The 24,174-nt window shown below is 49.5% G+C and overlaps 10 protein-coding genes across 10 annotated transcripts; 4 read left to right on the forward strand and 6 right to left on the reverse strand.

Annotated features, from left to right (window-relative positions):
- Positions 1-1,186: 1,186 nt before the first annotated feature.
- CCOS01_12084 (uncharacterized protein) lies at positions 1,187-2,260 on the reverse strand (the record flags this gene model as incomplete). Its single annotated transcript, XM_060460234.1, has 2 exons — positions 1,187-2,090; positions 2,169-2,260. The coding sequence occupies 2 exons, from the start codon at positions 2,258-2,260 to the stop codon at positions 1,187-1,189; spliced, it is 996 nt and encodes a 331-aa protein (XP_060309177.1).
- A 511-nt stretch (positions 2,261-2,771) lies between these two features.
- Positions 2,772-4,792, reverse strand: CCOS01_12085 (fungal specific transcription factor; the record flags this gene model as incomplete). Its single annotated transcript, XM_060460235.1, has 4 exons — positions 2,772-3,120; positions 3,177-4,472; positions 4,537-4,667; positions 4,751-4,792. 4 exons carry the CDS (start codon positions 4,790-4,792, stop codon positions 2,772-2,774), a joined length of 1,818 nt encoding a protein of 605 aa, XP_060309178.1.
- A 986-nt stretch (positions 4,793-5,778) lies between these two features.
- Positions 5,779-6,351, reverse strand: CCOS01_12086 (uncharacterized protein; the record flags this gene model as incomplete). Its single annotated transcript, XM_060460236.1, has 1 exon — positions 5,779-6,351. A coding segment is annotated over one exon (573 nt), but the record flags the coding sequence as incomplete, so codon positions are not given.
- Positions 6,352-8,035: 1,684 nt separating this feature from the next.
- CCOS01_12087 (fumarylacetoacetate hydrolase) lies at positions 8,036-9,114 on the forward strand (the record flags this gene model as incomplete). Its single annotated transcript, XM_060460237.1, has 3 exons — positions 8,036-8,047; positions 8,106-8,187; positions 8,243-9,114. 3 exons carry the CDS (start codon positions 8,036-8,038, stop codon positions 9,112-9,114), a joined length of 966 nt encoding a protein of 321 aa, XP_060309180.1.
- Positions 9,115-10,280: 1,166 nt separating this feature from the next.
- CCOS01_12088 (uncharacterized protein) lies at positions 10,281-10,712 on the forward strand (the record flags this gene model as incomplete). The annotated part of the gene is made up of 3 exons (XM_060460238.1): positions 10,281-10,445; positions 10,567-10,626; positions 10,686-10,712. The coding sequence occupies 3 exons, from the start codon at positions 10,281-10,283 to the stop codon at positions 10,710-10,712; spliced, it is 252 nt and encodes an 83-aa protein (XP_060309181.1).
- A 433-nt stretch (positions 10,713-11,145) lies between these two features.
- CCOS01_12089 (fungal specific transcription factor domain-containing protein) lies at positions 11,146-13,086 on the reverse strand (the record flags this gene model as incomplete). The annotated part of the gene is made up of 1 exon (XM_060460239.1): positions 11,146-13,086. One exon carries the CDS (start codon positions 13,084-13,086, stop codon positions 11,146-11,148), a length of 1,941 nt encoding a protein of 646 aa, XP_060309182.1.
- A 967-nt stretch (positions 13,087-14,053) lies between these two features.
- On the forward strand, positions 14,054-15,648 carry CCOS01_12090 (major facilitator superfamily transporter; the record flags this gene model as incomplete). The annotated part of the gene is made up of 3 exons (XM_060460240.1): positions 14,054-14,240; positions 14,310-14,390; positions 14,447-15,648. 3 exons carry the CDS (start codon positions 14,054-14,056, stop codon positions 15,646-15,648), a joined length of 1,470 nt encoding a protein of 489 aa, XP_060309183.1.
- A 228-nt stretch (positions 15,649-15,876) lies between these two features.
- CCOS01_12091 (uncharacterized protein) lies at positions 15,877-17,831 on the reverse strand (the record flags this gene model as incomplete). The annotated part of the gene is made up of 6 exons (XM_060460241.1): positions 15,877-16,054; positions 16,116-16,980; positions 17,055-17,118; positions 17,187-17,331; positions 17,413-17,501; positions 17,556-17,831. The coding sequence occupies 6 exons, from the start codon at positions 17,829-17,831 to the stop codon at positions 15,877-15,879; spliced, it is 1,617 nt and encodes a 538-aa protein (XP_060309184.1).
- A 456-nt stretch (positions 17,832-18,287) lies between these two features.
- Positions 18,288-19,618, reverse strand: CCOS01_12092 (uncharacterized protein; the record flags this gene model as incomplete). Its single annotated transcript, XM_060460242.1, has 2 exons — positions 18,288-18,727; positions 18,781-19,618. The coding sequence occupies 2 exons, from the start codon at positions 19,616-19,618 to the stop codon at positions 18,288-18,290; spliced, it is 1,278 nt and encodes a 425-aa protein (XP_060309185.1).
- Positions 19,619-21,545: 1,927 nt separating this feature from the next.
- CCOS01_12093 (uncharacterized protein) lies at positions 21,546-23,986 on the forward strand (the record flags this gene model as incomplete). The annotated part of the gene is made up of 4 exons (XM_060460243.1): positions 21,546-22,057; positions 22,120-22,238; positions 22,291-22,729; positions 22,789-23,986. 4 exons carry the CDS (start codon positions 21,546-21,548, stop codon positions 23,984-23,986), a joined length of 2,268 nt encoding a protein of 755 aa, XP_060309186.1.
- Between the last annotated feature and the right edge of the window lie 188 nt (positions 23,987-24,174).

The raw sequence follows: 24,174 nt of genomic DNA on the forward strand, positions 1-24,174 counted from the left end.
AAGCAGCCAATGCTGCGTTCTACGTAAGTCAGCGGACCCAGAAGCATGAGAAAGTTCCACCTTCTTTTGTTGGTACCGTGTTGTATCAGACTGCAACCTGGCTCTCCATAGAGAACACAAAAGAGTAAGCTGCAGGACAGCTTGTTGGCTTCACATGCAAGCAGCCAATGATTTACGTGTGATATTCCAGCTACGGAAATGCAATGTGACGGTCCGACGCATCACTGTCAAGGCTCTTTCAAGCGCCTGCTCCAACGCCAATCGTTAGCGAGAAGAGTAATTGACGGCAAGTACGCAGAACAAAAGCTGATACTCTCGGCACTGAGTGACTTAATAAGTGGAACATTACAAGAGCTGCAAATTCGTCAAATGCTGCAAATTCTGTCGGTATTCTTGGAGTAACATATGACGATTGATTATTCTTACTGCTGGGCAGAGAGCGTTAGAAAGACATCATGCCACTGCAGAAGAACAAGGATATTCAATGAGTACCACGGGTACTCAGCATGGCCTAAAACCTTCCGAATTATTCTCACGGCCAGTAAATCCAGCTTGCAAAAAAACCAAGCCCTCGTGTTTACTTTCAAATGTGACCCGAAACAGTGAGGTTCATCATTTCCAAAGCCCTTTGCTCGTATTGCAAGATCACCGCCGTAGCGACCTGACATGTATCTAGGCCGAGTTTCATTTTCGACGAGAAGCCGAAGTAGTCTGTGTGCGCGAAATGACTGCGCCACAGAGGGAGGAAATTAGGCAGAGAGCGGTCGCTGGAAGTCCTCTCTGCTGCTTTTCCAAGACGCATATTTATGCATTAGATACTCACACGAGGCTGTTGATTTACTTGAACACGTTCCTCAAGTGGCTACCCGGCTCGATTGTTGATGGGCATGGCGACAAAGGCGATGAAGCTCTCAAAAGCTCAGTGAGTGCGTACGTCGAAGCTGTGGACACCAAAGAAGAGGCTGGAGAATAACCCTTGTGTAAGTACCCAGTCGCCTCCATAGTTCCTCACAGTCTTGGCAGTGTTTCACGAGGGGTATGAGAGGAATGTATTTTAAATTCTTGTCCTATTGTGCTGAGTTCAAAAAACGAGTTGATGGCCCAATCATAGAGAACCTGGATCTTTTCCTGCTTCCAACTATTCACTTCCATTCAATGCTCAAGTGATGAGCTGTAGTCCCTGTCCTCAATGATCTCGGCGCACGCCGTCTTCGCCATAATCTCTGTCCTCGTCATCTTCGTTGTCCTCGTCGTCTTTATCGCTCTCGTCATCATCGTCGTTCTCATCATCTTCCTCGTCATCATCGCCGTCATCATCTATTGAAATAAAATCGCCGTCGTGCATGCCATCATGGTAGTTATAAGAGAAGTATTCCATGAGATCGTTATAATCTCCCATGTATCCATTCTCGATAATCACCTGGTTCTCCGCTTCAAGGCGCTCCATCTTGATGCCGAGAGATCTGGTCTGCTGCAGGAGAGTGGCCATACGTTGAGTCGTGGCCATCAGCACGGCCTCCAGAAAAGCCTCTCCCTCGGTAGTTGTGCGGGCTAAAGCGTAGGTTTTGTCAATGTCGATTTGTTGACAGCAAACCTCCGCAATCTGAGACTGGAGATTGGCCTCATCGGGAATGCTGGGATCCAAGTTGTCATATGCGTTCTTGTATGTGTTGAATAGCCATTTGATACCCTCTGGCGATGATTTGTTTACCGTCGTCACTGCTTCATGCTGCATGTAAGTCAGGATAGACTCGGCCAGTTCAACACGCACAGGCTCGTTCAGCAACCGGTCGGCAAGTCGGTAAACTCCAATCACGGTAACGAAGTCCTCCGCATGTTCCCTATACCACTTGGTCATAGCTATGAACTCATCGAATGGGTTGCCGGTAGTCGTCATATCGACGATGCGTAGGTAAGCCTTGAGAACCTTTGGCTCGATATCGTCGAACTCTATGACGGAAGTTCTGCCCTCGACGAAATTGGAGCTGTTGAGGCATGCTCTGAAGTAGTCAGAGTCCTTGACCAGCTTTGACTTGCTGAACGTGAAGACTTTTTCGCCGCATTTGAGGGTAACGCGCTCACCAGAATCACTAGGAGAACAACGGGTCAATGAACAACAACATATAATTTCCACATCAAAGTGCCGTAATATTGAAGATTGAACTTACGGAGTCGATGGTCGTGAGAAAAAGTCCTCATCACCGACATCTGTAGGCAGCGGGATGCCTACAGCGATGTGAAAAGCATCGGAGTCGGCCATCTTTCTCGAGAGCTTGGGGGAAATTCACTGTGGTCGGTAGGAAATGAGAAGAGAGACCTGTTAGTGAGAGGAAAAGGTTTTCAATTTATGAAAACCCAAGAGAACAGAAAATAAGGAAATCTACAGAAAACCACCTGAATTTGGAAGGAGGGAGCGTCAGGTCTTTTGAGAAGGAAGGTACGGAAAAAAAGGCAGGCAGGTACCGGGAGTGCAGGCACCAGAAGGCACCTTCAGTCGGGTGAAAATCGGACAATGAATCACTTAGATGTATGTATCACATTATTCGTTTGGGGGCTTTCATTGTCACACAACACAGCAGGTATTCTTGTATGTAATGCGGACAAACAGATTGTAAGATACACTTTGTTCTGGAGCAACTGCATTTTGGACAATAATACAAGGCTGCTCCCGTTACTGTTCTTCTGCGCCATTCCCAGCCGTAGCCTGCCTTATTTTCTGTTTCTTATGACCCGTACTGACGCCTGTGCCCCCATTCTCTCGAGTGGTCAAATCAACTTGAGGCATACTCGTTCATCGTCCAAAAGTTGTTGTCGACTAGTCCCCACCTTCCGTCATCAAGAGGGTCTTCATCTCCGAATTCAAGCCCGGGAGGATTGAAGTCTGAGAATTCGTCTGATGAACTTGACAACACGGTAAGTCGCGCCCTCTCGTTGATGTCTTTGCAAGCACTGTGGATCCTCTTGAGTCTTCCGTCGTCTGTAGCCTTTATGAGACGCTCGAGTAGGAGTAATGCCGATTCGACATTGCTTTGATCCGTCAGTCGACACGGGCTATCTGGACAGGCCAGGTTGTTTACGGTGATGAACATGATACTTGTCAAGTAGCCGCACGACACTAGCCTGCAACGAAACTGTTAGCAAGAGCTGTGAGGAGTGAAGGAGGAAACCACAAATACCAAGTGAGAGCAGAGTCATTCTCGGGTGTTGCAGCATAGAGATGCATGCAAGTCCGTGCCTCCGTTACCAGCTTGTCCCAGCAGTTCGGAAGCCGTGCTGCCAGGTCGGACCGCGCTGCCGGAGTGCTCCCCTTGTTACAGCTGAGCAGCCCTTGAAGCCACTCGAGATGGTGCGAGTCGGCGTAGTGCGTTGTCGCGATGAGCTGCAGGTGGGTGTAGTGAAGTAGGCAAATGTACCGAAGGTACTCAGCGGCCACGGTTGCTGCTGCCAGCTCTGGCTGGAACTCGATAGGTATTGACTTTTGCCAATTTTCCAGCATCTCACGGATGCGAAGCATGTTCTGACTCTTTTGTTGGTCTGGAAGCTTGAGAGCCCGAACGGAGAAACACATGTGATACAGCTTTCCCTGGATGTAGGCGAGCTGAACAGTACTGCGGAAGTAATTGAACTTTTGGCCAGAGAACCCCATGATTATACCTACATCATCCGGAGGATGTAGAGATGGAATCTCTATGTCGATCTCTGACTCCTGATGCATAGGCGGCTGCGTCAATCTCATTGCTAGGTCGCGGTCGAGTATGAAGGCGATCCAAAAGACTCGACTCCTCTGGAGAGCCTCAGCCGGCTCGAATTCCTGCGCCGTAGACTTTGTATGGAGTCTAAGGCTCTGGCAAAGCCTAATTGCAGATGCAATCAGTATGGACGCCGGGCCCTGGTCCGCTGAGCCGTGGAATACGAGTACCAGTCCAAGTAAAGTCTGCAAGACCAGCATACATGGTTCATTGATGACCAATTTGTTCAAGACGGATTGAACATTGTCGATATATCGCTGCATATTCTGCGTCTCTTCGTAACTGGAAGCGTAGGAGTGCCGGTGTGCCAGGGCCAAGACAACGTTGATGGCGGCCCAGACGTCTGATTTACGGTGCGCCGGATACGCGTACCAACTTCGCAGCATCTTAACGAAGCTTTCTCGCTCAAATAGAGGGAGCACCTGATTCGAGTTCTGAAAGTAGTCTTCTATTGAAGGCAGGATCCGACGCAAGGGCGGGAGTGTTTTGCTGGATTCGCGACCCGAGATGCTTGAGCCTGGGTTAGTAGAGGAGCCGGGTGATTCGTTGAGTGTTGAATCAGTATTTGTCGCCCAGAGATGCTGCTCCTCTTCAGAGATACTTGCAGCCGAATCGGGCACCGAAGATGTCAGCAAGAATTCTGGGTTGGGTGCCTTGGGCGAAGGTTGTTTTTGGGCCTCCAGTTGCGCTAGTCTTGCTTCCAGCATCTCGATCTTCTTGGCTCTATTTTGAATACTCCGTCAGTTGACCAAAATTCTCTGCAGAGAGTTTAGAAGTGAAGACATACTGATTCGACTTCACGGCAGTCGCCCTCGTCGGGCCAGTGTAAGTGCACTCTGAGTTGTATAACTTGCAACCGGAACATCGTGGCTCTTTTGCATCACATTTGATCTTCTTATGATAGCACAGATCGCAGGCCTGTACGGTTCAAGTCCATTGTCAGTTTCTTTGAAGGTTGCATTCACTCGGCTAGGTAGGTTTTAGGAGTTGGAGCCACTCACCTTTCTTCTCCTGACTCTTTTGGGCCTGGATGTCTCCATCATCTCTGTTAGTTGCTAGAACGCGTATCTATGTCCTCGTCCAGGCTCTGTCATTCGACCCGGTATGAGATGGAGTACTCTGATGTTTCAGTAACGACAGTCACGCTGTGATGAGCTCTTCATGACTTCTTAGATGGGGCCAAGTAGTCAAGTACATTATGGCCGTGGCTTGAAGGCGGGACTGGGGAAGTTGTCTGATGAGACCCCGCTTACAAATGGATGGGCTAATCCCAATAGGGTTAAAGGTCAAAGAACAGGATCCTCTGCACGAAATACTCCAGGCACCTGAATAACAATCACATAAGTTCTTCCTTAAAGCTGCCTGCTGCAATGCCAAAACGCTCTAAACCTTGCAGATTGATATAGGCATCTAAAATTAGGACCAAAATCGACGAGCGAGAGGAGACAAAAGCAAAAGACGACGTTGGCCTGATTCGAACAGACGCTCCCGAAGGAACAAGATTTCTAGTCTTGCGCATTAGACCACTCTGCCACAACGCCGATTGGCTGATCTCTGAAAGGTGGAGATGTTTACAACTGTTTGGGCTGTGATTTATATTGAGACTAGTAGTCAAGGACGAACGCGATGTCGTTTGCGCGGCTCCGAATATCGTCTGCTTGGAGTTCGGATGACATCTCTGAAATGTAACTCAAACCTTTACACTTTACCGTTCCTCGGAAACTCTATTTAGGGCATGCACCCACACACCCCTTTGCCTTGCCTTCAATGACTGTTTAGAGGGAGATGCGGGGCACAGGTTTTTTTACTCATCCATCTTCATACAATGAAACTCGTATCAAATCAGTCACGTTAAGGACGTGACTTCTATATTGAGAAGGTAGTGGCTTCCCGGATCCTACTTACTTAGTATGCTCACGATGTAAATTCCCAAAGGTTTAAACATCTGTGCATTTGGCAAATCTAAGTACGGGTACGGGGCACATCCACAGTTTTTGGAAGTACTATATTGCAGCGCAAGTCTCGCTGCTTAAACGAGCCTGTACATCATGCAAGTCGTGGCGTTGCACTTCGTACAGAAAAATTTCGAATCAAATTCCTCGCAAATGGGACAGTCGGGTGCTGAAAGGCCCTTGTTCGTTGGATACCATCCTTTCCACCCATGAGGCCCGTTGTCTATGCATCCCGACTGTCGCCCAGGAGGGACAAGTCGCGCCTTATTGGGCAGATTGCGCGTTTTCAACTCTCTTGGCTCCACGGCCTCGTTAAAGCTATGCGGGTCCCCATTGTACAAATCAGTAGTAGCATCCCGATCTCGAACTTGATAGCCCTTCGAAGTTTTGCAACCGTCTTCATAAATCGTCGGGGTCTCCGAACGTTCTTCTGCATGGAATTTGTTCTGAAGCTGGTGAGGTTGAGGCTGTGACATTGCCGGCTGCTTGTAGAAGCTCTTTCCTTGGGGAGTTGCAAGCACTTCAGGCCACCGAGATTTCTGTCGCACTTCTGCCTCTTTCGCCTTGTGCGCCGCTGTCTCCAAAGCAGCTTCAAGTTTCTTCTTGCCTTTCTTTAGCTTTTCTTTCAGCTTTTGTTTGATACTTGCGATCTCCGGAACTCATCGTCGGACGTGCGTCTTTTCCACACTGAAAACTTGCGGAGACGCAAGCTCTTCCCTGACTACGGGTTGTCTTGACTTGTCGTATTGCGCGCGCAGAAAAGGGTCACTGAGAACTTTGTAAGCCGTTGTGATGTGCGTTTGATAGACTGAAAAGTGTCCTTGTCGGGTTAACATTCTGTTGGAATCTTGGTTTCTGGACGAACTGGACAGGTTTGCACTCCGAGGTCTTCCCGCTCTGTCATATGCTTCATGCTGACTATACTGACGAGCTCTTTCCACCAGGCCATGAAACGCGTATTCATCGTGTTCTTGTGTCGCGTCATTCCCGACGCCGAGAATAACACAAGGGTCGGTGGGCGTTGGTGAATCCATCTTTTTGATACAAGCAATCAGTGGGAATGTCCATGATACATTGCTACCACTAACGACCACGGAAATCATTGGGAGAGTCCTGACAGAAGGTTATAAGGTGAACAGAATCGAGTTAGGCTCGGCATACAATGAAAGTTGACCAGAATGTCGTCCTATATCATAAGTACAATGAAGATGATGGAGACGTCCATCAATAACATTTTGGCGTTGAACTCTGGTGAAAGAGAGTGTGCCCACCTCATAACGAACACTTCGCCGAACAATGGAGGCTCGAAGGAGTAGCCAACTGAAGTTCGGCAAAAGTTTCATTGTCCTTTGTGCCCCTTGTAGACGTTCAAGTCCTTGTCACCCTACAAAAGAACAAAAGAAAACACTGCATAGATCAGGACAGGAGCCGCAAAAGGTAACACTCTCAAAAGCAAGATTTTCGTAGCACAACCTGGTTTCGATCCAGGGACCTCTGGGTTATGAGCCCAGCGCTCTACCCCTGAGCTATTGTGCTTGTTCTGATTGTTGAGGGATGAGGCTCAATTTGAATTTAACAATGCTGTGGGAATGTGGATGAAAGTGTGACCCACTCAAGGGCCGCAAATTTTGCTGGCCCATCAGCTAGTGTGGCAGACAACTTTGGCCTCAGCGGCCTCAGAGGAATAGTCATGCCACAACTTCAACTACCTTAATCAGGCAAAGCTTTCTGACTCTTGTGGTGGACCTGTATGGATAGACGGATCTCTCGAAAGCCAAAAGCTACCAGTCGTGAAAATGGAGATAGGAAGACCAACCCAAGCGTTCGGGCCTCCGAGAAGTCTGGCCCACTGGAGATGGGTCCGGCAAAGTGGCCGAATCGGCATCGCGTGGGCGCGTGTCTGGAGAATAGGGACAGAACCACGTTTCTCCCTACGTTGTTTATAGAATTTTACATAATTGTCGACCAGTCTTTATCTATCTACCGGACCATCTCTTGTCGACTTAAGGTGGGCTTTGCGGGGTGAGGATCCCGACGTTATCTCGGTGCGGATACTGGCCTTGGTTTTGGAGAAAAGGCCGATCACATTTCCCGAAGCCATCGGGAAAACGCCACGACTACGGAGGATGACCGACGTCACTCGATGCAGTCAGCATCCGGTCAATGGTCGGACGACTGTCTTCTGGATGCGGGTGTTTATATCCGCCTCATAGGCAATGCCATACCGACTCTTATCGCAAACAAGCTCATTCGAATTCACCTGAGGCTGTAACCCAACACGATCAACTAATTCAAATCTCTTCGCAAACTGAGCCTCAGAATTAGTCAGTCAAGATGATAACTCCTGTAAGTGGGCTTCAAAGCACCATTATCATCGTAGGTATTTGTAACTGACAATCTTCAGAGATGGAAACGGCTTGTGCGATTCATCGCGGAAGATGATTGGAGGGAATACATCGGCGAACCAGTCGACGAGACTGTCGACGGTATGACCTCTTCTTCCTGGTCAAGTCAAATCATATTCTCTGACACTCTCAAAAGTTGGAGCTGCGCTGGCCGCATCCCTCCCTGTACCGGTGCGGGTTTTCACTGGAATCTCAGCCCTGGACGCCTCAGCAGAGCCAACATCAAGGATCCTCAACGTCCAGAAGCTTCTTCCGCCCCTGACACGCAAAGAAATCGGCATGATCCGCTGCATTGGTCTCAACTACCGCAAGCACGCCAAAGAGATGGACCTCGAACTTCCAGAACATCCAACTCTCTTCTTCAAACCCGCAAGCTGCCTCAACGCGTCAAACGCGCCACTCCTCATCCCTCATCAAGCAACAGACCTTCAAGCGGACTACGAAGCTGAGCTAGCTGTCATCATCGGCCGTGACGCGAGGAATGTCAGCGTGGAGGATGCCATGGACTACGTGCTCGGTTACACGTGCTCCAACGACGTCACGGCGCGAAAGCACCAATTCGCCGGCGCTCAATGGGGTTTCGGAAAGGGATTCGACGGCTTTGCTCCGATGGGTCCGTGTATCGTCAGCGCGAGCGGCCTCCCAGACCCTTCAGTCATTGAGCTGAAGACGGTCCTCAACGGCGAGGTGATGCAAGAGGGTAGAGGGGACGACATGATCTTTCCCATTGCCGAGATCGTGGCGTATTTGTCTCAAGGCACGACACTGGAGGCCGGGACTGTGATCATGACGGGGACTCCTCACGGGATCGGTGTGAGTAGAACTCCGCCTGTTTTCTTGGCTCCTGGGGATGACCTTCGCATCGTGATGAGCCACGGCCTAGGCAGTTTGGTTAATAAGGTGGAATACGAGGAGAAACCCCAGAAGGAAATGAATGGGTCAAATGGAATTAAAGTGGTGAACGGTGTGAATGGAGTGAAAGAAGTCAAGGTCAATGGACTCCATTAAGCTGAGGAAGCACTCATAGACCGCTGCAGAATGGACATCACATATTTATCCGTTAGACCTGCCAACTTGGACTCTTTGTTACATCGACATTTCCATCTTTCTGGGATCGCTAGTCAACTTGAGGGGCATTGTGACGTATCTTGCTCAGTCCCGAACTCCGAGAGCCATGCCGCTTAGGTAAGTATACAGAGATCGTTGTAAAACCCTCCTTCCTGCACGACTTAGAGTTTCCAAGTCCCCGGAATTACCACTTAGTTCTCCGCTGATAATGCGGATATGCATAGCCGTAATGCACATGCCTTGCGGGGCGACTCCGACATCCGGGGCTCCTAAGCCTTACAAGGCCAAGAGTCGTCTCAGACGGGCTTCTATGCTGTCCGATGAGATAAGGTTCACTACAGATACCGTCAATGGGTCTTTACGGAAATTGAAGTTCCGTACGCTTAAAGGCGATGAATTGTGCAACGAGTTGTGATGATGTTGCCATCTCCATCTGACTGCATTGGATGCTCAACAAATAGGAAATAGTTGTGTGTCGATCATTTCTCTGATAGAGAAGCTTTCAGCTCGTTAGCTTCAACTTTGGCAGAAATGGAATACGAGTAACTTAGGTTGGCGGGTCGCGCCCCTGGGAAGTGGCCCAAGACTCAATTTAATTATGCTACGTAACCGCGAAATCTTGCCCTGGCTATCCTGGTAGGAAATTGTATCCGTATGGAAAGCTTAAAGGAGCTTTGCTAGCTACGAGTAAGGTACGGACAAAGACAGGTCGGTTTACTCCGTATTGTGCAAGTAATACTTACTGCGCTGACTCGTAACTAACCGAAACCGACACCGATACTTGGACAGAGCGCGTTGTGGACTGCAAAACAAAGTCAAAGTAATTAAACACAGCATCAGTTTTTGAATGAGATTAATTGTCGTTAGCCTCCGGGGTAAGAAGAATTATGCCCACCGCAACGACCGGAGAAGGCAATGCCGGACGCCGGATGGCAATAATGCCGTATTTTCCCATATCAGAAGTACAAATACCAAGCTAGAATCAGTAATCATGGCAGATGAAATTCCTCGTCAACAGTCAATCAACCAGTCAAATACTCAATCTTTGCCCAACAAGTCAATCAACCATCCAGTTCTCTCAGCAACTAAACAGCCTAGTCGCCATCATGCAGTTCTCTACCATCACCCAGCTGATCCTCCTCGCCACCGCTCCCCTGGCTATGGCCAGCGTTGCCGCTGAGCGCACTAGCAGCAACAGCGTATTTGACGTCCGTATGGAGTGCATTAAGAGCAACTGCGGTGGTGTTGGAGCCGCTTGCGCCGGTGCCTGGGTAAGTCACACTGCTAATCGTCAACCGAAATGTTCACTGTTCACGAAAGCCACTTCGAGGCCAGGAGTGGTCTTGTAGATGAATTGGTCCGTTTGAGACAAGTAACTAACTGTATCGACAGTGCTGCGTCCGCTACAACAAGGATGGCTGCAAGTGCATTGCGCCGGGTGACATTTCCGAGGTAAGTCTACATGAAGCTTTTTCCAATGAAAACCTTCATATACTAATTGACTACCCCAGAACGGAGACAAGTGCCCCGCTGCGTAAGGAAATTGGGAAAAGTTACTGTACTTATGACAGCGGCAAAAGCGAGTGTAGATACCGAAGTATTTAGAAAGCAAAACCAATTATACTTATGAAACTTCAATATTCTCTTTCTATTGTTCATATTTCGGGCGAACGTTCTAGCAGCCCGACTTGAGCGGTCGTAGAAGATTAGGTGTCTCAACTAGATTTCGTAAAAGTCTGCTCACGACCTTCCGAATTTAAGACCGGAAAGCTAGGCTTCATCTGTTATTTCATTTTACTTAGTCTCAACAGCGGATACTTTATACTTAATGGTAAAAAAATTTGAGATGATGCTATGTTATATCTAGTACTGGAAATGCCTGTCTATAAGTTTTGCACTGGCTTAAATGTAGACCTAAATTCGCGACTTCCTCATAATTTTCTAATTGCCACTCTACAACTCATGCTGAGATCACATGCTTGCATGATCATGCATAAGATTGTTGATAACATGCTCCCATTGCGATAGGTCTCCGCTCTCGGGAAGAAAGAATCCAGGATCATCCCACGTCATCTGCGCGCTTGTCGTGCTGTAAGGAAGTCCCAGACCAGCCATCAGAGGATCAAAGTCGGGACTTTCAACTGGCAACTGAGGTTGTGTCTCCATTACTGGCGGTTGGCCAACGGGCTGAGAGAAGCGCCTGCTAGGTGAAGCTGAAGCCAGAGCTAGCGGTACTAGGGTGTTGGCTGGTGGCGGGTGAGATTGCCTTGCCTTTTTGACACAGAGCTCAACTATTTTGACTTCAGCGAGGGCAAACTCATTGAGCCAGACGTCATTTCTCTGCATCTCGCAGTATGCAGATAAGTCCTCGAGGATGGCCTGAGAACGTCGAGAGTGAGGGTCGCGGACAGCTATGATGCCCAGGACAAGAGCACTATTGAAGAGGTTATGTGGTCCCAGACTCCACTTCAAGCGGTCGTTCAGAGGTTGATTGAACATTCTGAGACCCATGTCAAGGTCTGCGCAGGCGGAAGCTATACATACGTCGTGACTGTGTCTGTACCGATTTGTGATGGATTGGCGGAGAAGGAACGGTCGATGTAGTGTGACTCTTGTGAAATGGTACATGCTGTGCAGATGTAATCTCTGCCAGGGGAGGAAAGGGAGACGGTCGTCTTTGGAGATGTCCGGGTCCTCCAACTCGAAATACGGTGGTAGCCTGCCTCTCCAGGTATCGATCTCTTTGTCAAGCGTGAGAACAGTCTCATATGAAACTGTGAATAGACCGAAACATCGCTCTTGAATCTTGCCTACGACCACGGCGAGTTCGTGAGCGAGCCGGCTGAAGACGCTCGCGGTTGGCTCAGAAAGGGGTGCTTCTGGGACTGAGGCAGCCTCCTCGTCATCTAGGTCGTCTAGCCAGACATTGGAAGCCTGTTTAACAAGACACTGTTGATCAACAATAGCAAACGGCCGGCCGAGAGCTAGTGCTATGGTTTTATCGAGCATGTAGAGATTACTCCATAGTCGTCGCCTGGTCTCTGTTTCTTTCTTGGGAAGTCTCCACCGTTCACCATCGATATGCATGCCCTGCGCTTGAGCCATCCGCATAGCGAAACTCGTTGTGAGCCACGACTCCGGTACACGACGGGTGTAAATGAGATACCGAGTGACCAGAACACCAGCTCGCACGAGATCCGTTGACTCGCCATAGAAAGTCGGGGCAATCACAATGGCTCTCCGAGCAGCCCAGTAGAACCGCTGTGATGTGTCATAGACCTCACGCTGAACCTCCCTGTTCCGCGGCCTTGGGCAATCCAACAACACCCCATAGGCTAAGACAATGAACAGCAAGGCCAGCCAGCGAAGATCGATCGTGGCAAAGTCATCAAAGCCGAACTTGCGAGACCAAAAGTTTTCGTACTTGGCTTTGAAGGAGGTTGGCTGAACCGCGTCAATCGCCCAGTTGAGCTCGTTAAGAAAGCATTCCGTCAGCCTATCGACTGTGGACTTCTTGCGCGGTAGCAGTCCGAGGAGATCCCAAATCTGAGAGAAGGGGCCATTCTCTTCTCTGAATGAATGAGTTGATCCCGCCTGGGGTTTTGAGCTGAGACCACTTGATAGCTCTGGAGCCGGCGCTTGAATGATTTTTGCGGCGGCTTGAGGGCCGAAATATGAAGAGCCGAAGAAGGATGGCGCATCGCGGCTTTTGAAGAGATTGCCGACGAGGTTTTCTGAGGACTGATCTTGGCTGCCACTCTCGCCTTGCCGCCCTCCGCCGCGACTCGAAGATCTTGATGGGAAGGTCCTGGAGTTCGAGGAGCTATCAGGTTGCTCAGCATCTCGTGCAGGGATTGCGTTCGTGGAAGGAGGTGAGACTGGGGTCGCCAAGTTGGCGTTCGGCGAAGTCATAAGAGGATCGCGGTGGCCTTGAGACACTCTCGGGCCATCGTCTTCGACTAAGTGACTATAGGAGCACGACGAACCGACTCCTCGCCTTTCACAATTGAAACATGGTCGCGAACCATTGCACTGATGAGGTGAAGTTAGTGAGATGATAGAATTTGGTTTAGAGTCTGAGGAAGCCCTGCAAGCCGTCGTCAAACTGAGTTCAGCATTGGCGCCGTCAATTATGTTTGCAGCAAGACTACTCAAAATGGAATCTCAGCGTAATGGTGCTTCATGTAGGCTGTCAGGAAATGAAGAGATGGCTTCGATGAGACCCTCGTATCGTGCCAAGATGAATTGAGACTGCAAGCTCACTCACTCTCTGCTTGCGCCGATGACACGACTCGCACGCAACCGCATGCCTACCTCTCTTCCTCTTGCGAATAATCGGACTTTTCGGATTAGTCGTCCTGGGCGTTGGGGTATCCATTGAGAAGATGCTCGGACTGTCCGCCGAAGTATTGTCGCGTGCTTGCAAGATCGGTAAATGTGTTTCTTTTGTACGGACCAGAGGGCGATGTCGGGGTATTCGAGTCGCCAAAGAGACTTGGCTATCAGTCTCTCCACATTTTGCCGAAAGGAAAAGCTCGGCGCTTCTAGGCTATTCGCGGACTAAGAGATAAGAATCCTACGTTCCCCGGCTTTGCCCCCGCTAGACCACAAGGATGGTCTTTCGATGCGACGATAAGCTTGCCAATTTCCCGATGGCTAGCCATGTGCGTCGGTCAAAAGCCGACTTTGCTTGATAGGCGAATGCAGTGACCTCACCGTGCCTTTGTGATGCATCTTTCGCATAAGGTAGATATATGCCCTTTGAGGGATACCATGTCTAGTCATATGGACATGTCGTCAGCTCTATACAGAGTCGCAACATAATTGCTTCAATTCGCTTGATCAACTTAGACGTTCAACAACCGCCGGACATAGAACAATGTCTTCGGAAAAGATGCCAATGGACGCCAAAGATGGTGATATCGAGCCCCATTCGGCAGCCGCGAGCTCCGACCTCACGATCGACCCGGCTGCGGAAAAGCGTCTTCTAAGGAAATTGGACGCATGGCTCTCACCAATGATGATCATTGCTTTCTTAGTCGCTTACCTCGATCGCAGCAATATCGGTACGCAAGTCTCAACTCAAAGGTTTACTCTAATCAACCAAATCTAATTGGGTCCGGATCTACATATAGGCAACGCCGCAATTGCAGGCATGACAGAGGACTTAAGCCTCACGGGCAACAAGCTGAATGTCGCTGTCACTGTGTTCTATGGTAGGATGACACACCCTGTTCTACAAACGAATAACACTAGCTCACACGGACTTCAGTAACTTACATCACCTTCGAAATCCCGGCATCCCTAATTCTCAAGAGAGCACGGCCGAGTCGACTTATCCCATTCTTCATCCTGTCCTGGAGCGCAACAGTTATCGGTTCGGCCTTTGTCACCAACTATGCCGGTCTTCTCGCAACTCGTCTCCTCATTGGTGTCTTTGAGAGTGGTCTTTTCCCGTGCCTGACGCTCTACCTTAGCACATACTACAAGCGCGAGGAGCAAGCTCGAAGAATTTCATACCTTTTCGTTGCGTCTGCGTTGTCTGGTGCCTTTGGCGGTCTTTTGGCCTACGGGCTGACAAGCTTGCACGGTGCGAGCGGCTTGGCTGGATGGAGATGGCTTTTTCTTATTGAAGGTGTCATCTCCGTGGCGGTTGGCTTGGCCTTCATTCTTCTCCTTCCTGACAGCTTCGAGTCGGCCAGATGGCTTACCGAAGATGACAAGGCGCTGATGCGCATCCGTGCTGAGCAGTCCAGGGTCTACCAGGGTGAGTCGGAATCGTTCGACAAACAAGAAGTCAAACTCGCATTCAAAGATCCCAAGGTTTGGCTGTCAGCTGGCTGCCAATTCTGCGCGAACACCTGCTCTTTCGGCTTCGGAACTTTCTTGCCAGTCATCATCCGCGGGTTTGGATACAGCAGCATCAAGACCCAGCTCCTGACTGTGCCGGTCTACATCTGGGCATCGGCAGTCTACCTCACTATTGCTTACATCTCGGACAAGATCAACAAGCGTGCTCTTTTCATGGTTCCTATGGCTTTGATCACCGCCACAGGCTACGCTCTGATGCTTGGTGTAAACATGAAGTCAACTTCGGTCCTCTACTTTGCGACTTTCGTCACGGCAACGGGCATCTACTGTGTTGTCGGCCTCAACGTCACGTGGATTTCGAACAGCAACGCTGGATACTTCAAGCGTGCCACAGCGATTGGCCTACAACAAACCATCGGAAACAGCGCTGGTATCATGGCTGGACAGATCTACCGCATTACTACTTCGGACGGAAGATACACGATTGGTCATGCGGTCTCTATCTGCACCATTACGATTGCGTCGGTTGGCTACTTTACCATGTGGAATCTGCTGAACAGAATCAACAAGAAGAGGGAGAACATGAGTATCGATGAGAGGTCACGAGAGATTGACCAAGGAAAGAAGGGTGATAGGCATCCCGACTTCCGATACACGCTTTGAGGCATTGGGAATTTTCTCCAGCGGCCAAAAGTCTCATGATGATACTTCCTTATCCCCTTACATAGCTAAATACATGTCTGCATATTTGTAAGCACCTTAGAGTACGTCCTCTGTTGCGGAAAAAGAGCTTGTGTCTCATTCTGCTGCCCTAAATGTGATGCAGTAGCTTGTCCAGCAATATGTAAAGCTAAATTCTGTCAATTTTGACATTATCTCAATGCAAAAACATCAAATGGAATATTTAATGAACAGCACCCAGGCGATGATAATCAGCGAGCAGACCAGACTAATGCCTACTGCCGTGTATACCTTAGATGGCTTACGTCCAACGCAGTCCTCAAGCTTGCCCTCTTTCTCAAGTCCCATCCGCTTCTTGTTATTGATGCTAAGAATTCCCGAAAGATACCTAGGCATGGATATTAGTAAACCAAACGAGTGCATATCATGTTTCAGCAACCTCAACTTACTTTCGGTCCAAGATCCCATAGAACAGGCCGAGACAAAACTCCAGACCCTTGACAGCCACAAAGAAGGCGATGACACGCTCATATGTGCCTCCAGGGGTTATGTCTTGCAGTCTTCCGGCAATCATGTCCACGATGACGCTTCCAGCATTATTGAAAACCTTCCAGATTCCGAATACGAGTCCAAGTTCGAGCTGGTCAGGGACGATGAGGGGAATCGATGCCAAGAAGGGAAGTGCATTCATTGTCGAAGCCACAGATGCGATGACCATGGAGCCAAGAGCATTCGTCTGGGTGTATCCAATGAGGCAATAAACCAGAATCCAAATGGCAGATGTGACACTGACAAACACCATTCGGTGACCGAAGAAGTCAAAGTAAGAGCCGATCAATGGTGCGCAGATGACAGGGATGACCTGTTGCACTGCGGATGTGTATCCAGCAAGCTGAGCGGTGGAACCTCGAGTCTCAGTAATGATGTCGGCATTGAGACCGTTGAACCCGCCTACCACACCAGCTTGGAGAATTTGTGTGCAGGCAACGAGCCAGAAGAAGCGAGGGACGCGGAGGAGGGAGCTCCAGTCAGGAAGAGCTCGCAATGTGCGGGTACTCTTGCTGGTGTTGGTAGTCGCAACTTCGGTGTTACCAGCCTGCAGACGTTCACGGCGAGTGATCTCCATGGCTCGTTCCTGGCCTGTGGGCATACGAGTCCAGGCTGGACGTGTCCAGACCCACCAGACGTAGAAGATGTTTTGCAAAAGGTTGGCGAAACAAACGATGGCGGGGATCCAGAGCGCCCAGCCCCAGAATGAAGTAGCATCTCGCATAGGGACCGCGGTGGCTTTCGCAATGAGGACGATGAGTTTTCCTAAATCCAGACCAAACATCAGTATCTGTATCTCTGAAGCATCTTGTCGTGTACATGTAATAGCAGAAACGTACCGATCGACAGATCTAAGCCGTACACCAAACCGAGTCCCTTATGCTGGAACCAATGGGCCAAGATCTTCAACCGTCGTTAGCCAGGTTGTTGATTGAAGTTTGACAACGTCATAGCACTCAAGAAAAACCGACCTTAGATGTGCATGTCTCGATAACAGTGCTGCCAAAACCCATGATTACTCGGCCAGCGACTACTAGAGCAAATGAATCCTGATTGGAGCCAGCCGCTGATATCACCGCGCCGATGAAAATTGCTACTGAGCACGCCAAAGAACCCCTATTGATATCATGTTAGCAAATAGAGGCCTTATGCTGTTTGTTTTCCTCTAATAGAATGAAAACTTTGACAAGAGCTTACCATTCGACACCATAGTGGTCGAGCCCGTAACCCCCAAGAATCGGAAGAACGGTGTTCACGAGCGACGTGGCCGAGGAAATAGCTCCGTACTAGAAATAGTCAGTAAAGGTCTTTCTCTGTAAGATCTCACTTCCAAACCTTACCTGAGAGTTGTTGATATTCAGATTCTTGATCAAAGTGCTCTTGAGAGGGCCAAGGGTGTTCTCGGAGAAAGACGAGCCCCAGGAGAGGGCAACACCACAGATGAGAGCGGTAGCCTTCCACGTCCATGGGAAGTCTCTGATTGATTCAGCATCATCAGAAGGATAAGTCGTAGCGTCTGCGATGCCCTTCTCGTCGGTCTCGGATCGTGTTGGGGAGGCGTTGTCATCGCCATTCGCAACGGGCAGAGACCGCTCGATTGGATCCTTAGAGACCATTGCGGAGCGCAGCTACAAGTGGCTTAGGAGATAATAGGGAAAAGACGAGATTTTTGAGCATGAAAAGGGCCAAAGTTTACCGCCGAGGAGGCGCAGGAGGATCAAGTTTTATCAATCTTTGTTCGTACATCAGATAAACCGCCCAGACCGTGGCTCGGCGTCGGTTTGGCTCCACACACCTTGAAATCCTAGCGAAGGGCACTAATGCAAGCGCCCCAACGCGACCCATTTATGATGGGCATGGGCGGCTTTTAGACAAGTGGGCGCATCTTGGGTGGCATCGTGCCGGCTGACAGCAGGGGCTTTGGGTTCCCTGGGACGGATGCCTCATTTACCCCTCGTGAGATTTGCCATGTCACTTTTTTGGCAAGTAATAGCGTCTTGTATGGAAGTAAAAGAAACTTGTAATTTATCGCTCGTGATTTGAGCTCTAGCTTGATATCTCTAGTTCCCCGTCTAAAAGTCTTCAGAGTGTACGTCTATTCGAAGGTCTCGCCTCTTCCGCCAACTTTCCGCCGAATCCCTTACAGCTTCCATCAGCGATTCTGGGCCGCAAGTGGCCATCAAAACTCTTTGGCGACTCTCAACAAACTGCATGGCATCACTGATAACCAACTCTATATCCATCCTTCTAAAATGGAGGTTATAAGCCTGCTCGACTTCATGGCCGTTTGTTCGGGCAAGCAGACTACTTGTATCGTCGGAGCTCGATACGGCTCCATAACCCGGGGTTCTGTTTCCAGAAAGTAGCTGACTTTCGACATCGTGAGCGATATCGTATGGCGGGGCTATTGAGCTTGATGTTGCCTCTTCGTTTGTGACAAAGAGTGATACTCTGACAGCCGGTCCCATCTTCATGAGGTTACTGAGATGCTCGGAGAACCACTTCAGATGATCTATCGCCGCGTTAGGGAAACGCACCGAAAGAAGAGTATGCAATACAACTCACCTGTACGTCTGACAGTCCACACAAACTCGACGGACTGAAGCTTAGGTCTTTCAGACTGTCTAAGGATCCGATTCATGAGGCCAAACGTGAAAGCCGCTCCACTCCCACCAGCGATAAAGATCAATTTGTCGTAGTTGTCCATGTTGGGACATACACCGTAGGGCCCATCGACCGATGCCCACGCCGTAGAACGAGGATGGCATGTAGCAAATTTGCTGACAGCTTTGGTAAAACCCTGGTGAGATTTCATCACAATCTCCAAGCCAGAGGGTCCATTGTTCACGATTGTGAAGGGATGATTCTCATAGATATGGACCCGCGGGATCCACAGGAAGATATGAGTCCCGGGTGAGGCAGCTTGGAGGCCTGGCTTTTTGAGAAGCAGGCGTGCGCCTCCATCCGGGAGCGGATAGAAGGCGACAGAGTTGTTGACGAGATTGTAAAGCATCCTGGAGGCTCTGATGGTACGATCTAGTAGCCAAAGTCCGAACGCAAAGCTCATCAAAGCTGGTATTCTTTTTGCCCAGTTTGGTCGATGCAGCCCCGTCAAGATGACGGCGGCCGCGAAGCCAGCAATGTGACTGATGTAGAAAAGTTCGTAGTTCCTGTGCCTCAGGATGCCGAGGAACAGAATGATCATTCCGATCGCGGCGCCGATACCAGCCAAGTCTTCGGGTTTCAGCAAGCTAGCCAGCTTGCCATAGCGATGGAAGTGTATCGTGTAGAAGATGGCGTGCAGAGCTAGCAACAGAACGGCAGTATATCCCACGATGCGGTGCAGAATGTTGAGCTGTGCATGTGATACTCCCACCATTGGAGTCAAGGGTGTATTCTTCATTCCGAAAAAGATACACAGCGTCATGTTTGCGGCACACATCCTGGAACATTTAGTCGATGCGAAAAGACTTGTAGATTGTGAAAGAGAGTTACCATCCAAATCTAGATGCCCAATGATTAAGAAGGCGCCTCATAACGATGTTGGTTGAGCATAAGGTGACGTTGACGACGATGTAGACTCCAACCATCGCGATGAACCCGAAAGAGGGCCTTCCAAACCATCCCCAATCCACACGTCTTTCCAACTTTCTGAGGGCCTCATTAGCATGATAGCATATAAGTGTTGGGCCGACAAGGCGTGTTCCCACATACTGGAAGAAGTTAACGCTTGCCCGGCGTCCAGGACCCTTCAGCCCCTGAGCTGATTTAGAACATGGGTTCTTGTTGGAAGCTTCGCGCAGCCAATAGGCTACCAAGGTCAAAAACACGAGACCAAAAAGAAACGCGACGTAGAAATGCAAAGTATCCTCGTTAGCTTTCTGCTTTGGGCTCTTGAATGCTTGCACCATCTTGTTGGTGAGGATGGTTAAAGAGACGGATGTGTGAGACCGAGGTAGAACGAACGCGCAGGCACATCGAGTCACGAAACGGGAGATGTGCGCTGATTGATAAGATGAACATGGGGAAAGATTGATAAGATTGATAAGATCATCCACCAAAGAGATTTTCGGAGGGCCCACACACAGTATGCCACGCGGTCGCTTGAGAGACAAATGTTTTGACACGTGAGCTGGCCAGCTGGCCGTTCTATGTAAGACAGCTTGGGAAGTCCCAGTCTGAACACTGACAGCTGACAAAATCCCATCTTTAAGCTGGGTTACCCCAAAGCTGCAGGGTAGTTAACATCGAGCGTTCTCTCACGGTGAGAAAAGCCTCGACGGTGAAAACCCAGACGACAGGGGTGTGAAATGCTGCAGATTTCTCACGGTGAGCAAACACCTCCTGATGGCAGGCGAAGTGGAGAACAACGCAACGAAGGGAAGTTAGAATGACTACCGGCATCGGACTCGGTGAGCTTGTGGCGTTAGCCTGCTCAACTTTTTTGGAGAAAGTGTGCTAATTAGTGAGACAACGATCATCTGTTCAGGTTCGAGGGCGGAATCACAGCTCAGGATTCAGGACTGTGGATATTGAAGAGTATTCTTGGCTGACTTGAACTTTGGCCGGGTGTTGAGATTGATACCTCAACTGTATTGCAAGAATGTTGTCTCAAGATTTCATGATGCTTCAGCACTGAAGTCTCCTAAGTTCTAAGCAACCTTGGCGAGACGATCTTAGTCACGATGCTATCTAGCGAAACTGCGAAACCTTTTCCTCGTGTCTCGAACGAGAAATCTGAGCAAGACACTCTAAGTTCTTATTGTATGATTATTCGTAACAGGAACTCGTTGACTCTTGGAACGAGGCAAAGATCATGGTTAAGGCCCTGCTAGTTTCACAGATGTTGAACAATCACGGACAAAATGGTGGGAAGATTCTGCAACGGGGAACAAGTTGGGGAGCGTGCGACCAGATGCTTACATCGTTGATCATTCAAAAAATTCAGTAGATGATTAGGAAGTTCTAATAGTGAGTATTAGAAAAGTCTTGAAGCGGGTTTCCTCCTCACTCGTCCATAGTATTCTCAGCATTCAAGTGCTCCGAAGCAGCATCTCCGAGCCATGCTCCCGGTGCTCGGCGGACTCACGGGATCCGCCATGATCTGATAAGCTGATAAAGAACTAAATGAATCGCAGTCTAACTGTCTCTGTCAGTAAATGTGGACAGAGGTCAAGGGTTAGTTGATTGATAACTCCTAGTGCGGGTCGGTTCTCCGCAAATCCGACCAAAGCCGAGGTGCACGGGTGGAGCTCAAATTCTGCATGAAAGGGGGGGTGCCATTGCCTCTCTCGCACAAGTCGCCATCAAATGCTCCGAGTCGCTGCGCGATGGATAACTCTATATGTCTCTGTAGCTCGATTCGGCTTCTATCCAAGCAATATGACGAAGAACGAGCTAGAGAGTTGATCCCTGCCCTCAACAGCCACCTTGAAGACGTCCGCCGACTCCTGGCAAAGTCAAAGGCACTGTCCCGGGACGTGCAGTATCAAATCACGCCACGCAACCAGCGGACGAACAAGGCCCTGTCCGTGGATTCCATTGACCTCGCGCCCGTCAAGCAGATTTATGAGGTCTTCAGCGAGAACGTCGATGGCTTCTGGGTAGCCTCTGACGATCGTGTCAATGCCGACTTGCGTCGCCGGTTGGCTTGCATAGTAATATTCCTGAGATCCAAGTTGGATCCTGAAGCCTCAGTTCCACCACATATCGCCAAGCCATTTCACGGACAGACAAACTATGCGGATATTCGTAATTCTGGAAGAAAGTATATTCAAATCGCCCGAAAATTGGGTGGTCTGGGATCGATTCTCTGGCTTCCTTTAGACATTCCGCCCTCCACGTAAGACTCAAGAGTGTGCACTACCCATGTAGTTACCTGCAAAACTGACTTATGCCGGGAAGTTATGAGCGATACCTGAACATAGATGATGAGGAAGTCTTCAATCATTTACTATCTCTTGCTCCGCAAGTCACGGATCACGCGGACGTAGTACAACGTCTCATTCTAAGTCAGCTACGTGGTGAGCTGCCTCAGTCTTCCCTCTCTGGGCTTATACTTATCCACGGCCGTAGATCCATCTTTGAAATCATCTTATTATAATCTCTTTGTCGACTATGCAGAGCTTATACCGGCAGCGGATCAGCTGTTGCTCTTACTTCAAGCATTCGGCGCAGTCGAAATCCCTGAGGTCCTTCTTAAAGGTGTGCGAAGACCGCAGCGTCGATGGAATGCCGACGGAGAAATAGACGCTGTCGATGCCCACAAGTTTGGGCTTTCGAACGAGCTTGTCAAACTCATTTCCGACGATGTTGAGTATTCATGTGCCATAGAGAGCCCTAATATCATCAAACGCAGGTTGGATAACGACACCCTGGCTTTGTCGCTATGCCCCGAATTTTCTGTTTTCCTGTCCCGAGTCTTACGACCGAGGACTGTAGAAGAGCTAGGGGCAGTCGCTCTGAAGGTGCTTTGCTTTGTTTGTCCACCATGTTATGAGGGCAATACGGACTGGTATGGCCTAATTCTGGACGATGATACGGGGACTTCCCTACTAACTTTTGATCGTCCAGGTCTGAACCACTCAAATTGGCCGCCTGGCCTATCGTTGAGAAGACGACTAGAGCGTACAAAGTCCCAACACCACTTAGAACACAAGTCCTCGAGGCTATTCTTTTCTTCTGCGAAAGGGATTCAGTTGCCATGCGCCATGTTGCTGTGGACAGGGCTAGATCATTGTTGCGAAAGTCTATGCCTTATTATCTCCACGCTACAGTTGTGCTCTTTCGCAGCGTTCTTTACCGCAATGATGGAGAATTCACAAAGTCAGAGGCCCACATACGCGACTTTGTATGGCGTGGCCCACGACCTGTTACTCGACGGGACCACTCACTCCATGGACGGCTTCACATATCTCAGATGGAGAACAAGATCAAGTGCACTGACGATGACGTCTCCCTGCTCATCTACGAATGGAAGGCAGAATTACCGCTCTCGACTCTGGATACCGAGGTGACATTCCGACTTCAGAGCACAGCAGCGCGTTTCTTCCAATCCATCGGGAATTTCGCCGCCGCCAGGGCTTCCCTCGAACAGACTCTCTCCCTTGACATGACCAAACCGTTGCGAGGAAACACACGCCGACTATTGGTGAGCAGACTTGCCGACATGTATTGCGAGATGGAAGAATACTCCAAAGCGGCCGAGATTCTTCGGCCAGAGCTGAGTAGCTCGAACAAGCCCGAACTATCACGTAGGGCCTATCCGCGTCTATTACTTTCATCGGCAGAGTTCAATATCGGACTTGGAAACTTCGACGCAGCAGAATTACTACTCAGAGAGCTCGAGACACAACATGCCACTCCGATTGGTATAGACACGCTCTTTGATCAACAGCTACACATGCGTGCTGTCCTCGCTGTAGCTCGGATAGCCCACTTCAGGTTGGATAAGAACGTCGCCGTAACACGATGGAGGTACGCCCTGCAAGAGATTCAGCGTATGCACGCTCTCAAAGCAGAAGCCGGCTTCACGGCGGCGACGATACATTTGTCCTTAGCTCATGCGCAGCTTGCCGCCGGCGATGCAGTTGGCGCCTCAGCATCTTGGGCTGCTGGATCGGAGATACTCAAGACTGAGACGTGCGAATTTTGGCTTCCTATTGTGCCGACCGTTTGGCTTAACAAGGTTACGCGTGAGGTCTATGAAGCTCAGGGCTGGACGTTTCGCATGATGCTACCAGGTGCCAAACCTGATGCTACAACACCGTGATTTTTTAACATGATATCGAAAACTCGATTTCAAGCGTTTGGAATGGCTAAATTGGATTTGAAGATTCATTTTTGCGTGGCGTTGTGGTAGACAACTTCTAGAAACTTGCTTCCGACTCGGTACTGCCGTGCTTAGCTATGTACTCGAGAGGGAAGAATGAATCGCCTTCACGAACAGAATGAGATCAA

The sequence above is a fragment of the Colletotrichum costaricense genome, assembly GCF_030867565.1.
Source record: "Colletotrichum costaricense strain IMI 309622 chromosome Unknown Scaffold_14.1, whole genome shotgun sequence".
Classification (NCBI taxonomy): Eukaryota; Fungi; Ascomycota; class Sordariomycetes; order Glomerellales; family Glomerellaceae; genus Colletotrichum; species Colletotrichum costaricense.